At 40.2% G+C, this 14,556-nt stretch overlaps 1 protein-coding gene across 4 annotated transcripts in view; it reads right to left on the bottom strand.

The window, feature by feature from the left end:
- Positions 1-230: 230 nt before the first annotated feature.
- The window catches only part of GABRG2 (gamma-aminobutyric acid type A receptor subunit gamma2), a 161,989-nt gene continuing 147,663 nt past the window's right edge, over positions 231-14,556 (bottom strand). For 3 of the 4 annotated variants that reach the window (XM_083482382.1, XM_083482381.1, XM_083482379.1), the window contains 4 exons: positions 6,859-7,011; positions 5,650-5,855; positions 3,893-3,916; positions 231-2,446 (listed from right to left, as the gene is read on the bottom strand). In XM_083482382.1, the coding sequence (XP_083338508.1) occupies positions 2,171-2,446; positions 3,893-3,916; positions 5,650-5,855; positions 6,859-7,011 (659 nt within the window). In that variant the 3' untranslated portion in view covers positions 231-2,170. The remainder of the gene's footprint in view (positions 2,447-3,892; positions 3,917-5,649; positions 5,856-6,858; positions 7,012-14,556) is intronic. The other variant, XM_083482380.1, reaches the window with a different exon arrangement.

The following is a 14,556-nucleotide window of genomic DNA, read 5'->3' as shown; positions in this document are numbered from 1 at the left end:
TCACAAACACTCCTGCACCTAAAGAGCTCTGCTGTGAATTAAATGGCAATTTGTGCATGCATAAGTTTTGGTATGCGCTGAACAAAAGTGGATATACATAACTTAATGGGGGAGTTGCCTAACTAAAAAAATATAGCTTTTTACAAGTACTTTGAATTCAGAAACACCATTGCTCTCTCTCTCACACACACTAAAACACTTTTAATGAAGTCAGGAACTAAAAACTACTGTGAGGTTGAGTGCAGCCATTTTATTGGAAAAAAAACTATGGGTATGTGCATTTCTTTCTTTAAAACACATTAGACAAGGAGCAATTGATGATCAGGAGTTAGTTATAGCTTTCTATACATGTTTATTTCCAAAACTATACAGACATTGGAAAATTGTCCTTAGGTCTCTGTATTGGTTATTGTTAATTCTGCAGTGATTTTATATTCCTCATTCCCAGTTGCAAACCTATTTGATATGAACTGGTGTTTTCAGTTTGTGACAATAAAAAAAAGTTGGTTATATTAACATGTGCTTAACGTTGCATAATTGACCATTGTACAGGTGTTTTAAAACCATTAGCTACTGCTAAATGAATTTCAAGATTGACCCAAGTGGGTTTGGTTGTTATTTGAATACACATGTGCTACACAGATATGGTTTATTAAAGACACCCTCTCTCTCACTCCCACCATCACCACCTTTGTGTTTTTGCTGTTCATTTACCTCTAAATCATGTTTTAGCTGTGGATATACTCTATATCATCATCAACCAACTGGGGTAGAGGAATACCACTGACGCCACACAAATGCATGGTGAACAGTGGGACTATATACTGGCAAAAATGAAAATGTCCCAACATCTGCTTGGAAAACAAATGTTTGCTGCATTTGTGAAAAAGCAAATATAGCAAGAGCTATATTTGGCTCTGGTTTCTTCAGATGGATCATGCATCTCAGCAAAATATTCTAGGTGCAAATGATCGGCATTCAGAGTAGGGAATGATCAGTTGACTGCAAACAAATGCTTCAGAATACCGCAGCCAATCTTGTAGTACATAATAATTGTAGTTTCAGTTGCTATGGAGAAATGAGGAATAAAACAGCAGCAAACACCTGGAGCTAATCTATAGACTAAGGTATTATTTATATTGGTCTTACTGATGTGCTCTGTCTATGGATCATGTTCTGTTCAACGTCTTAAGGCTTGTCTAACTTCTTACAGAAAGTGCTGTCTGTTCAAATCTTCCATGCATGAGGGAGAAGGCATTTCTGCCAGGAAAGAAAAGGATGATTTTAATCCATGTTTTTTTCTGCTATAACAGCAAAGCCAGGGATATGAAATAAAATACAATATTGTATATGGTATCTTCGCTCCATTTATTCCCCCCCCCCAAAAAATAATAATTCTCCATGCACTAGACCCAAGTACTACAAGGTAGTGAAATATTTACAACATTTGTACATGTGCTTTTAGGGAGGTCACCCAAAAGTTCTATTTTTATTTGGATATAAAGAAAAGCTATTTCCCCCTAGACTAGTTACATCGATCTGAAGTGAGAGATGACTCTTCCAAAAGGAAAAGCCCACAGAGGACAAAGATATCACATATTTATAGTGAATGCTCACAAACTGAATGGTATTTTTACCTTTGAACTGCTGCCACTGCATAATGCCCAAAATTTAATGGTCTGTGGGTCCTCTCCCTACGGTGCCTCTCAGATTCATTGGTATCGTATGTAATACTTGTTTCTTTTTTTGCTTATCGAATTTCTTAAAACGTTGACTGATAGCATTCAAACTACAACAATTTCATGGTAGCCTTAGACAATATATATGATATGATATTTACTGGGCTATGGCACTAAAGAATTCAGACCACTTTAGAAGTTCAGAGTTCCATGATGTGCAATGGATTCCTAAGTGACGCAGGGCTGATCCACCTCCTGCACATGTCAGGGAATGCTCTGTGTGCATGAAGGAGCGTGCGTAGAGTATTCCCAGGCACTGAAGAGAATGGGATGCTTCTACTTGCAGGAAAGCCCACGAGTATGTTAAAAATTCCCCTCAAGTGCACTACAGCCATTGGAGCGGGGCGTCAGCTTGGATTTATACAGGTTACCCATCTCTCTAATAAATTCCAGGAGTAAGGCTCTTCTCACCCTATTTCTTTTCTACTTGTTTAAAGGTAAAGGTAGGACACCCAGTAGACCAGATTAAACAAACAGAATGCAGTTGGGAAAAATATACGGGCGTATGAGTCCATTTTGGCAATGCGGATGTGTATTCTGCCATGCCGCCAGGCTCCCGTTCGGCAATCCTCAAAGCAGCAGAAGAAACTTGCGCAGTCCTTGCCATCAAGACATTCATATCCATATTCTTCGTCCCGTTCTTGGAGGTGTGTGGCATTGTTCATTTGGATAGTAGCTGACCTGGGGCGGATATCGATTGTAGGTGCCTAGGACAAACGAGCAGCAAGAAAGGGCAGAGAGGAGAATGAGTGATTTGCTCGTTGCTACAATGTTCTGTTTCAACTAACATTTGATCCATCAAACTCGGTTGCTCTACATAATGTCAGAATGAGGGAGCCATGATGCTTAGATATGTTACAATGATGAACCTTTAATCTGGAACTTTCTCAAAGCAGCAATTCAACACTTAGTCTTTAAATTCCCATTTTACTTAACAGCATCAGTTTGGTAGGGTTTAATTCCAAATAGGAATGCAGAATAAAAAGTGCTGAGATTTGTTTAAGTGACTGCTTCATATAAGAAGGCAATCACAATTCTCCCTCCCCCACCCCATATCACTATTAAGTTTGGGGGGGGGTGAGAGATAATTTAAATGCAGAATTCTTGAAAAAGAATGCATTATGTTCCTGCATGGCTAGGTAACTTAATTTGGTTAAGGGGAAGAGGATGCCACATAAGAATTATTTGAATATAGGTTAGGTGGGGCTCTATAATGATCTCTGCTATGAAGCACTCCTGACAACATGCAGCTCTTGATTAACAATGGTCCATTGACTAAAAGCTTCATAATGTCAACACGGTATACAGCAGCTGTACATGTAGAATCACTTGAATCATGTTTTACTGACAATCTCTTTTGATCCTTTGGTGAACATACTGCACAAAAAGCAGCAGCTGGCACACAAATGATCAAAAAGAGTGAATTGTTAAAATTAAGGCTGGAGTCAGAAAAATTGTTTGAAACAAAGTAAAATTATAATTTTAATAAAGCTCTGATTTTGGCTCCCACCTGCTTTTTTTTTGGGGGGGGTGGAATCTCCCAGAAGAACTAAGTATCTGCATTTCAGAATGAGGGATATTTGAAGTTGTTATACAGCTACCTATATTTGCCATTTTGGATAGCAAACGATCTGAAGAGCTGGGGACAGCATCGAATGTAAGCAATTTATACCCTTTCAAAACTCTGAGAGTTTGTGTAAGAACAATATTGGCACCATTCCAATAGCATCTGATTGTTCATTGCAGATCTTTGAGAGATTTGAAGCTTGCATATCTTTAAATGAGATCATTAAGAGTCACAACTGAGTTCTAAAAGGGTTTTTGTGGATTCTTGGTGTAGCTAGTGGATTGGATCCCATGAAAACTAAAAAAGAGAGCAGCACAAATGCTTTGGTTTTACTACTAGGCTCTCTTCATGCATGCGATCCAAACATGTTAAAATCCATTGAACTTATCATAAGTTCAAAACAGTAGTGAATTAGTGTTTGGGCTGCTGAATCAACTTCATGTTAATATCTACATATTAGCCATTCTACTTCACTGCAAGGTTGCTTCAAGTAGAATGCATAAATATCTAACAAGCCTTTACTGAAGCTATAGTTGTTCAATTCAGCAGTCACATGCAGTGGATTTCTATACCAAAAATATTATACCTTGAATGAAAACATCCGAAGAAGCTTTGGTTTTGTAGACAGAAAAAGAAAGAATCAGAGGTTTTTAAATTAAAGAAAGGTAGAGAGGGGGGAAAGGAGACAAAAAGTAGCATAAATTAAAGTTACTTTTCTAAACTATAGCAAGTCAAAAGAAATAGAAATAGAAAAAGGATTTAAGATAGAATTTTCTATAAGAACTTTAAAAGCGATTAACATGTAAAGAAGGATCTGAGTTAACAAAACTTGGAAATCCAATTTAAAATAGATTGACAGTTCAGGGTTCTGTGGTTTGTTCTGAGTTATTTCTATGGATAGGCAAACATACTGTGAGTAAGACAATCAAATACTACCATTTTCTTTTCTGCTTCTCTAACTAAGGGGAAAGACCCACTAGTCTTGAGTAGATAATGTTCTTCCTCAAGGTCTATAGGCATTAGTTTCTACCCTTTTACCTTCCTTGTTCACAATATGGTGAACAAGGATTGCAGATTGTAGAAGTATCTCTTGGTTCTTAAACTATTTGTTTAAGAGATTTATATATTGCCTTTTTATCAATGATTTCAATGCAGATTACACAAATTAATACAACAGCATTAAAAGGGAGGAGGGACAGCACTGTGCTAATAGAACACCCTATAAAATAAATAACTTATAATAGTAAGTGGTAGAAAAGAGAGAAGGGAGAAAATACAGGCAGTGAAAAGAAAAGAGATGGGAATAAAGTGGCAGGGGGAAGAGATACAAGAAGAAATCATTCATATTTTGAAATTAGATTAGTAATGTCCATACTCTCAACCTTCCTTCTGTCCTTAATACAATGCTTCTAGGACTCAACAGGTTTATAGGATCAGCGAGGAGACTTCTATGGGTACAGGTAGATCATCTTGAGGTAACTTCCCTGCTGCCATCTTTCAATATTAGCAAGGAGTCCAAGGACACCCATAAAGGCAGTGGGTCACATTTCTCAGATGCCCCACGTTACAGGCCTGCCTTCTAACCTCTACCACCCAAATAACTGTAAACACAATTCCAAAAGGCTACTCCTATCAGAAACTGTGGTGTGCCTTGGTGGGAACTGGAACAATACAAACACACATCTATAGTCTTGATTTGCCCTGTTATTTTCAATCAACCAGAACTGTTCTCTGTGCCTGGGCTACGAAGCAGTTTGACCACAGCCTCAGAGTTCACAAGCCATCACCAAATGAGCTAGTTGATGAAAATACATGCTCCAAAAGAGAGGGACCATAATTCCAGGCAGATTAATTTTAAATGTTACATGCAGCCCAATCCTGTGCTGGAATTCAATGCAGCTTGCTCCCACAAAGTGTACCTAGGATTTAGTTTGTTCCCGTGGTTACAGCAATTAAACACAATAGAAGATATGCATATGAACAGAAAATGGACCAAATAAAAGTGGTCAATTTTCCTGTCACTAACTGTTAAGTTTCCTTTAACTGTGAGATTTGATGTATAGCTATTTGTCAGATTTTGTCACTCAGTCTTGATACTCTTCTGGAATCTGGTACTCTGGTATTCTGGTACTCTTCTGGAATCTGGCTATCAAAGCCAACCCCGGTATAAAAAAGGATCATGTGAACCTGATCAGTCATTTCCTTTCTTTCCCTTCCCTGGTCATCAAGCAAACCTTCTATGGTTTCCACTTCTAATACACCTACAGGACAACAAAATGCTCATTTCTGGGAAACATAATTAAAATGTGGGTTATCAGTTGGTGTAGTAATAAAAATACATACAGGGTTTTTCTTCTTTTTGTCTTTATCCTTGCTTGGCTTTCTGTTACTGACAAAATAGTGAAGAGTCCCATACTCCACCAGGGCAGAAAAAACAAAAATAAAGCAAACTGATACAAAAAGATCCATTGCTGTCACATAAGAGACCTTGGGGAGGGATTTGCGAGCGATCGTGCTGAGGGTGGTCATTGTCAGGACAGTTGTGATACCTAGGAAGGGAAGAGAAAATACAGTACTACTTCAGGGTTCTCCCTTGCGTAGAGGAGCTGTGCGGCATATGCTGGCATGAGCAGAAGGCCCTTTCACACTGCTGCTGAATGCACAACACCACAATCCTCTCCCATATGCTTCAACACATGAGGCATTCCTTGTACTGCTTAACTCCACATTAACATTCAGCTCCCTCATTGTGAGTCCCTATGGAATGCTCCTGGTTTCTGTGGGATTAGAACAATCAGCTTGCCTCAATATGGTCAGAAATGTGCTTATATAAACCAATAAACTGTGAGGTTCCCCTGAGAAATGCAAGCAAAGGTCTCAGTGCTTCAGGATGGGGTGAGCAATGCATCATAATAATACCCTTGGGTTGCATGCTGCCTCTCTCCTCGGGCATCTCCAAAGTGTTTACAGATATTGATTAACTGAGCTTACAAATAGGCCTCTTTCACTTAAGATCTATGTAGGACCACTAGTCCATGTAAACATCTCACTCGAGTGTGCTTCAAGGGATAAGGAGTGTCACAATATTGTGAATGGCAATGTTTATCACACTGGGTAGCATTTGCGCATAGCAGTGATTGAACTAAAAGTGCTGGATTTTTCCATTTCAGTTGCACAGAAGGATGTAGTTACATCAGCTTCAACTGTTCCATTACTCCTGCTAAGTATCAAATGTTGGCTGTGTTTTCATGACACGGAGCTAACGTATCCATAGACAAAGCAGAGGGCCCAATTTCATGAATGGAAAAACTAGGCCTAGAAACACTCTGGGATTCTCTAAAGGTCATTTTAATTCTACTGAAACACCATGGAAATAATTTTGTTCACTACAATAACATGAAATAAAGCAGGCATTCCAGTCACACAGTGGGATGCCCAATTTATGTATGAATTGGCCCCAGATCCTGACAGTTTGGATCCATGTGCACAGGGAATGGTCATAATTCAGTATAGGAACACAAACAATCAGAATAAAGAGAAGCCATGACCTACCCAAAGATGTTCTGGCTGGGACGGCATCCTTATTAATCCAGAAAGAGACCCAAGATAGCACTACTATGAGTGTGCAAGGGATGTAAGTCTGAATGGTGAAGTAGCCCATCCTTCTGCTTAGATCAAAGTAGACTGCCATGACCACATAATCTCCTGTAAAATATATGTTATGCAAGGTGATAGGGCTTAAGGTGTAATAGTCATTCCTCAGTCATAATTTTTCTGTAATTTTCGCTGGATGGTATTCAATTAAGTTTTATTCAGAGTAAACATATCGAAATTGATGAACCTAATTAATCATGTTCATTAAATCCAATGGAGTATAGCCTGGTTTAATGCCACCCATTGTGTTCAGTGAGGGTTATTCCCAATTAAATCTGCAAAGGTGTTCAATCTTAATCTGCCGTCTAAAGGTCAGTAAATAAGGCACTAGACTGTTCCTCTGCTCACCCCAGGAAAGACCCTACTGTTGAACACCACAGAAAAGATTCACAACTCATGCTTTCTTCAAGGCAAAGAATTGAACAGGTGTCTCTTTAAAACTAAAGGTAGTGCTTTATTGCCTGGAAGGAATGCAGTGAAACTTCTTTGAGGTTACTGTGCTGTGCTTGGTACAATACAACACAGCACAGCACAATAAAGCAACATGCTTGCCTCATGTCAGAACACACAGCAAATGTTAATTCATTAGAATTATTTTAATAATAAACTTCCCGGCTTTGAGCACTGACATTTGGCGTGCCTATTGTTCGACTATAGAAGCAACCCAGATAATTGCATACCACCATAAGCAATCATAGTCCAAATTTACTACAACAAAATATTTGCATTTAACTTTGTTCAGTGCATGCCACTGCTTGATTTTTGTTTACTTAAAAATGTTCTGCCGTTGCTTTCCACCACTGGGCTTTTCCCAAAGGACTCTGAGGAAGTCTACTAAACTTATATTTAAGCCAACATTTAGAGGATTACACAGTTAATTCATGGATATATGAGTGAAAGGGAAAGAGACTGAGTAGGGGGTTGCCCAAAGGTTGATTGGGATCTACTAATAGCTCTCTGGGTGGTCTGAAGTAGATTGACGGGAATTTCTGACTCTAAGTGGATGAAATGTTTAAATGAAGAAAATGGAGATAGGTAGGGAATAGATATAAAGAAAGGCACAAAGAAATGCAGGATGGGGAGAGTAACCAGGACTAAACAAAAATATGTGGGAGCCATGTAAACTCAAATTATTTTTTGGTACTCAGAAAGTTCAGAACCCAGGGATTCATTCTAAGTCTGTGTATCTTTCTTCTCCCCCCTCCCCAACCTGGCTGCCATTGGTGGATCTTAAGGCTCTAGTAAAACATGAAGTAGATCCCACAAGCCTGAAATCTGCCAACCCCCAAGATAGAGCATAGTGCAATACAGAGAATGTGAGTCACACTTAAGGTTAATTCAATTAACTCACATTAATTTTTCTTGTGGATTTCAATGGGACTTAGTTACCACTTTATATGGTGATATTGAGACCTATTTCAGAATGCTATCTCTAAATGTCTCCCTTTGGCCACCTGATGTGGTATTAGTTCCAGGTTGTAACCCCTTTCAGTACTTGTGCTAAAGTGGCTCTATGGATATATATATATATATATCGATATGTCCCCAAGGTTTTTAATGCCCCCCCAAGACCCCCCATAATTTGGCAGTGCTGGCATACTTCTTAACAAACTGCTGTGCCTTCTTCACGTCAGACTTCTTTGCTTTTTAGTGTTAAAGGTCCCTCCCCCAGACTGATTTTGTATGTGTGTGGGGATGTGTGTGTGCTTTCTTATACTCATATACATTACGGCACAGGTATATGACATCCGAAGATGTGTCATTAGCACATGCAGACTGTGTAAAAAAATCTGGGATATTCTGCAGAACCCAAGATGGGAGAGTCACAGGACATTGTGGTCCCAGTGCCATCCATGGAGTGGCTATAGCTATGGTGTTATTGAACAAACTCAAGCGGACAACAATCTGGATTAAAAATGGCCACAACCTTATTGATTCCAATTGTAGGTGGATTTTTGCTCAGGCATTGGGTGAATATCCATTCCAGCCTCCTGCCAGAGGGCTGAAGCTTTTAACAGTGTTGTGCCAAGGATTATGGGCTCCCCAAAATAGCAGTCTATGGACGTGGCCATCCTCAGGCTGCCACTGGAAGCTCTATGGCCCATCTACCCCACATTTGGCTTCTGGACAGGGATTTGCATCAAGACTCCTCTAATGGGGTACACTGAATACGCCACTGGATAAGGTCTGGGTGATGCACCACTTCACCCAAAAGCTTGATGACTAGGATTCCACCCAATGCCTTAACCACCAAAAGTTGTGACATTTTGCTTTGGAGAAGGCAAAACCTCCAGCTAGGCCAATCTCTCTGCAGGCAAATTCCTTCCTGGCTCCAGATATGGCAACCATTAGCAACCAGAGCAAAGTCAGATGGTACAAGGAGGCAAAAACATGGTTAAACAAGAAACCTAGGAAACCAATATGGTTAAACCAGAAACCTGAGAAGCAAGTTATAGTGAATATACATGATAAAACAAATGACCTAGAATGTAACAAAAAGGGTAAAAGGGTAAAATTACAGGAGCATGGGAGGGTTTGCTCTTCTGATGATTGTGCTGAAGGAGTCAGTGTCACTGGTGGACCAGAGCAGGAGAAACCAACTCACAAGGCTCCGCCCACTAGTGGGATGATCCTGACTGGCTCATTTAAATACAGAATTTTGGCAGGCAGTCCTGCCCTGCAGTTCAGCCAGCTGAGGAAATTCCCAATGGCTGGTTGAGATTGTGTGTGACAGCTGCCAGGGACAGTGGCCAATCCATGAGGGGCTGCAACAGTCGGCCCCCCGGGAGAAGGAGGAAGTGGCCATTCTCTCCCAGTGATTCCTTGAAGGGCCCTGAGAGAGAAACAGTCCTAGGAGCTCCTACCAGAAGCTCCCACTATCTAAAGGGGGCTTTGTGGTGGAAGGCTGAGTGTAGTATAGATGTAGCCCTGAGAGGCTGCTGCACAGCAATGCCCATATATCTGCAACCCTGGAAGAAAAATACACATCAAAAATTTATGGGCATCAAACCACCACCTCCACTGTTAAAAGAAAATAACCAATTAGAGTTAACCAATGAATTTTGCTTCTAATAGCAAGACTAGCATCTTAAATGTTAATTTAGCTAATGTGTACAAACATGAATAAAAATCTGGAATCAAGCTATTTAGATGGGCTCTGTTCAAAGGCAACAGGAGTTTGCGCAGCACAAACTGCTTTTCATGGGTTAGGAGTTTCCCTTGTTTGCTTCAGGAATAAATGGTGCCAGGACAACAGATGGATGGGGAAAGGAATGAAGAGAAATCTGTGATGCATGACCTAAATTGGTTCAAAGTTTCCCGTGTGGTTTATCAACTGTTCCTTAAGGACTGATCAAATGTTTAACAGCTGGAGTAAACATGGGTCACTGTTTAGATGATAACTAGTAGACACAATGTTATTGGCACAGTTGACAATGGCCACATGGCATGTAGAAACCCAGATATACACCAGCTGTCCTAACAAACCATGCTCTTTACAGGGACGAAAAGGGAATGATTTAGAGTGGACATTCTGCTTAAATTCAGGATTGGCTGAATTAAATGTGTTGTGGCAAATTATTCTTATTTAGGGGGGTGCAGGATTAGTATCCTTTCCTCTTTCATTACTGTATCTTGCAGTATCTGCTAAGAATTTGAGCAAGTCTATATTTCAAATGATGCATCTTCAGTATTTGAACCTGCTGTGGTGCTTTATATAAACACTCGATAATAGTAAGGCACACAGCGCCTCTGAAATTGTACAACTGGCAAGTGATGGCACATCTTATCAGCTGTATAAGTAAGAAATCTGCCCACAGTTAGCACAGGCCCCATGTATAGCATCATGAATTAGCTCTATTTACTCTGTCCTTTCCAAACATTCATTTCCATGCCACAATTAGAGTTTCACTACATAATGAAGTCAAGCACAATTGCATCTTTAACAACGCTTGCTCCAGAGTTCATTTATGTCAGATTCTCTTTGGGATCAAGCTACCTGCTAGGAACCCAGAAATCCCAACTATATTTTATGACTAATTCTGTATGTGTATCGTGCTAGTGAATGAGTCAGAGATGATCAAACATGTTCAATTCATGAGTGGGAAGTGCATGTCCCAATCTTGGTTCATCCTATGGTCACAGAATCACAAATCAAATTGCTGTGGAATCCAATGGGGGCAGTGCAATGCTTTGTACATAAGACTTGGTGGGCAGGGGTTATTCCAGAGAATCACTCTGATATGAAATGACATTTCATTTTTTAAAATTAGTGTGACTTTTACTGCTTAAGTGCAATTAAGCATTTGGCATTTCACCATTGTTTGTAGCTCCATCCTATTGAAATTAAGGAGCAATGTATGTCTGTGCATTTTATTCCAAAAGTAAATGCTATCTGTTCTGACATTATGCTGGTACCATTCTTTAGCAAGTTATAACTCACCTCTAGTTATCCTTTAGACGTAAGCTGACAGCTAGAGACCTACAGTTAAAATGCAACCTTACATCTATTACCAAAGAGTACAATACAGTCAGCAGCTCTTTACATGTTCACAAGGTCTAGGACATCTCAGCATATCTTCTAAATCCACTTCAATGAGTGAATTAATGTTTTCTCTTTGCACATGATCCTTGGAAGGGAATATATGAAAGTGTACTGGGAGACTTGCTCACTTTAGCTTTCTATATATGCCTATGTAAGACACCACTTGTGAATCTTTGTAATGTAAATGTGAACAGTAAACATACATACACACAATTCCCAAGAGTAGGTGTAGGGGTGTAGGGGTGTGTGGGTGTGAGTGTGTGTGCACGCACTCTTTAAATGTTTTTGTCATTTTAGTTCTGAAAGGCTTATAAAATGGCTGCTATGCAAAATACAGCTTTTATATTTTACCAAAACTTTTAGCATATAATGTAGTTAACTGGGACATAATTAAAATAAGTAAGCCGTTGTCATTTAGAAAAGTAGCACAGTGCCTATCTGGGGATTAGCAGAGACTTGTCAGGAAGATGTTTGGTATTTGGGATTAGCATCTATGTGAGGAAAAAGCACTGATGGAGTAGACTGAAGTACCTCAGGAGGTACCATTACACACCAAAGTGTAAATAATCTGCAAATGAAGATGCATCTGCTTCCTTTTCCTTTTATTTCCTCCTCAGTAAGCTACCACTGTGGAGGAGAGCAATATGTTTTTTCATTTGAGCTGTTCAGACTGGTTGAAAGATTGGCTTTCCAATTAACCTGCAGAGTTCACTATTATACCAATAATATTCAAGGAAATTGCTCTGCGGTTGTGAATAAATGAGATTTTAGAACAGAAGCATTTCCTCTGCATGCAACCTAGGATGCAAAAACGTCTTCCAAAACTGGAGCCAAAGTTCTGACAGTTCAAACTCTCAGTTCTTGTATCTTGTAAATGCTCTGGAAAAGCATGTACTCCATCTGACTCCCACACCCTCCATATCCTCTCATTGGACTTTCACTTCTGTGGTCCATTAGGATTAGTACCATGGGATGCATCTTGGAAAGAGTAATCCAAAATCAGATTCCACCTCTCCACTACTGTAGAAAATTTATGGCCCTTGTCCTACTGATGCTGGAGCATAAACACTGGTAAGGCTGAAAATGGATCATTCTGGCAAATGAACCTGAAAGATCCAATGCCTTAAACACACACACACACACACACACACACACAGAGAGAGAGAGAGAGAGAGAGAGAGAGAGAACTACAAGAGCTGCTGTAGCTTATTCCCTTTGTGCCCAGTGGGAGGCAGATTTGTTGCTGCTTGAGAAAGAAAGAAAGAAAGAAAGAAAGAAAGAAAGAAAGAGCAAAGGGGTAAAGGGAGGGAAATATCCAGTGTGTTTTTGGCCTCTCAGATCCTCCATCAGAGAATTTCAAATACAGAAGTTAAGTCTCTTGTACTCAGTGGAAGGAAAGAGGAAACAGTAGAATAAGAGGTTGAACATTCTGTATTGAAACTCCCTGATGGAAGACCAGAGAGGTCCCAAGTGCCTTGGATGTTAAGCTCTTACTCTGTCATGTTGCTCCTTGCTCCCACTCCTACCCCCATTGCCTGGGGTTTCCCCCTTTTTGTTATATTCCTCCACCTTTTCCTCTTCTCTTAATAGTGTAAGAGCTCCCCTCCACCTGCTGTTCCACCCTGGCAGCTCTGAATGAGGTGGAAGAACTGCCTTTGGTTTTTCAGCTCTCCTTCAATCCTAAGAGTACCATGCCTGCTTATCAGGGAGGCAGTGTAAGTTTGTCCCCATTTCTTTTTCGTTCTTCATGTCAATTTGCTAATTGTGGGATACACAGAGTACAGAAGACCTATTTGACCAAACACACTTTTGAACTCCCTGGCAAAATGGAGTGTCAAATCAAATGTACTAAAGATATTTGATGAAGATTTTATTGGCAAGACTGGTGGGAGAAACCCATGAGCTCCAGCTTCTGCCCAACTCACAGCTTGTGGCAGCAAAGATCCCTAGAATTAATGTCACCACAGAGTGAGAAGAGCCATGTAAAAGGCCAATGGCACAGACACAAATTACAGAAGCAGGTTAATGCTTAGGATTCTACTTCGTCAACTCTCTTTCAAGTCTCTTTAGATTGCCAGAGGTAGGATAAAAGCCAGCTCAACACTCCTCTAAAAGCCTTCCATTCCCAGGGAGTTGGGAAAGGCAAGGCTCCTATGCATTTAATCTTTGATGCTTATATTTCCAGCTACTTTCAAAGTCAAGGGACAGTGCTGCATAATAAAACTGGAACAAAACCCTTCTAGCTCAGGGCACTGATCCTCGGAGAGGCTACAGATGTTAACAGATTCATTCTGCCTGAACCCACACCAGGAGAAATACTTCTACAAGGAAGTGCCATTAGAAAGTACACTGCCATCAAGCTGGTAAGAAGGTCTCATAAGGAAAAAGCCAGAGGGATTCTGGGATGCAGACAAGATGAAAAGCTGTTTTATTGCTCAAGTTCTTCCCCCTCACAAACACACACACACACACACACACACAAATTCCATGTTTTTTCAACTTCCATCCTTTAAATATTTCAGAAGACTGCATCACCATTTTTGCTGGAACATTTTGTTTTAAATTCCCCTTAGGAAAGTGATCTAAGCAAGTAAGCAACGAGAAAAACTTATCTCACTACAAGATTCTGGAGGGCAAAACAAAAGCAGTGCAGATCAAAAGCAGACTCTCTTGGAAGCTCAGTATGATCAGTCAGGCTAATGGCATATGTATTTCAGGGCAGTTCAGCTTCAAAAGAAGTGGCATTTCAGACCAACTATAGAGAGATGGGGTGTTTGGGTGGGTGGAGGCTGGAAAGGAGGTGACTATGCACAATGTCCCTTCAAGAGAAAAGCACAAATGCAGCAAGATACAGCTTTGCTGAACTGGAGTAATTCCAGGCAAGCCATTTGCAGCTCCTTTAAGGTCTAGCAGATGCTTGCTGGTGTGCAGCTGGAGGAAAGCAGCTATAATTGGGTACCACAGCCTTACATTGCATGTTATACTAATAAAAGAAAATACACGAACTTTCGGAACCTAAACTAGACCCAATCTAACTGCAGAATGAAAGTCTA

This window comes from Podarcis liolepis (genome assembly GCF_965112155.1).
Source record: "Podarcis liolepis genome assembly, chromosome: 2".
Classification (NCBI taxonomy): domain Eukaryota; kingdom Metazoa; phylum Chordata; class Lepidosauria; order Squamata; family Lacertidae; genus Podarcis; species Podarcis liolepis.
The sequence above is the reverse complement of the archived record's forward strand: the minus strand, read 5'-3'. Positions and strand labels throughout refer to the sequence as shown.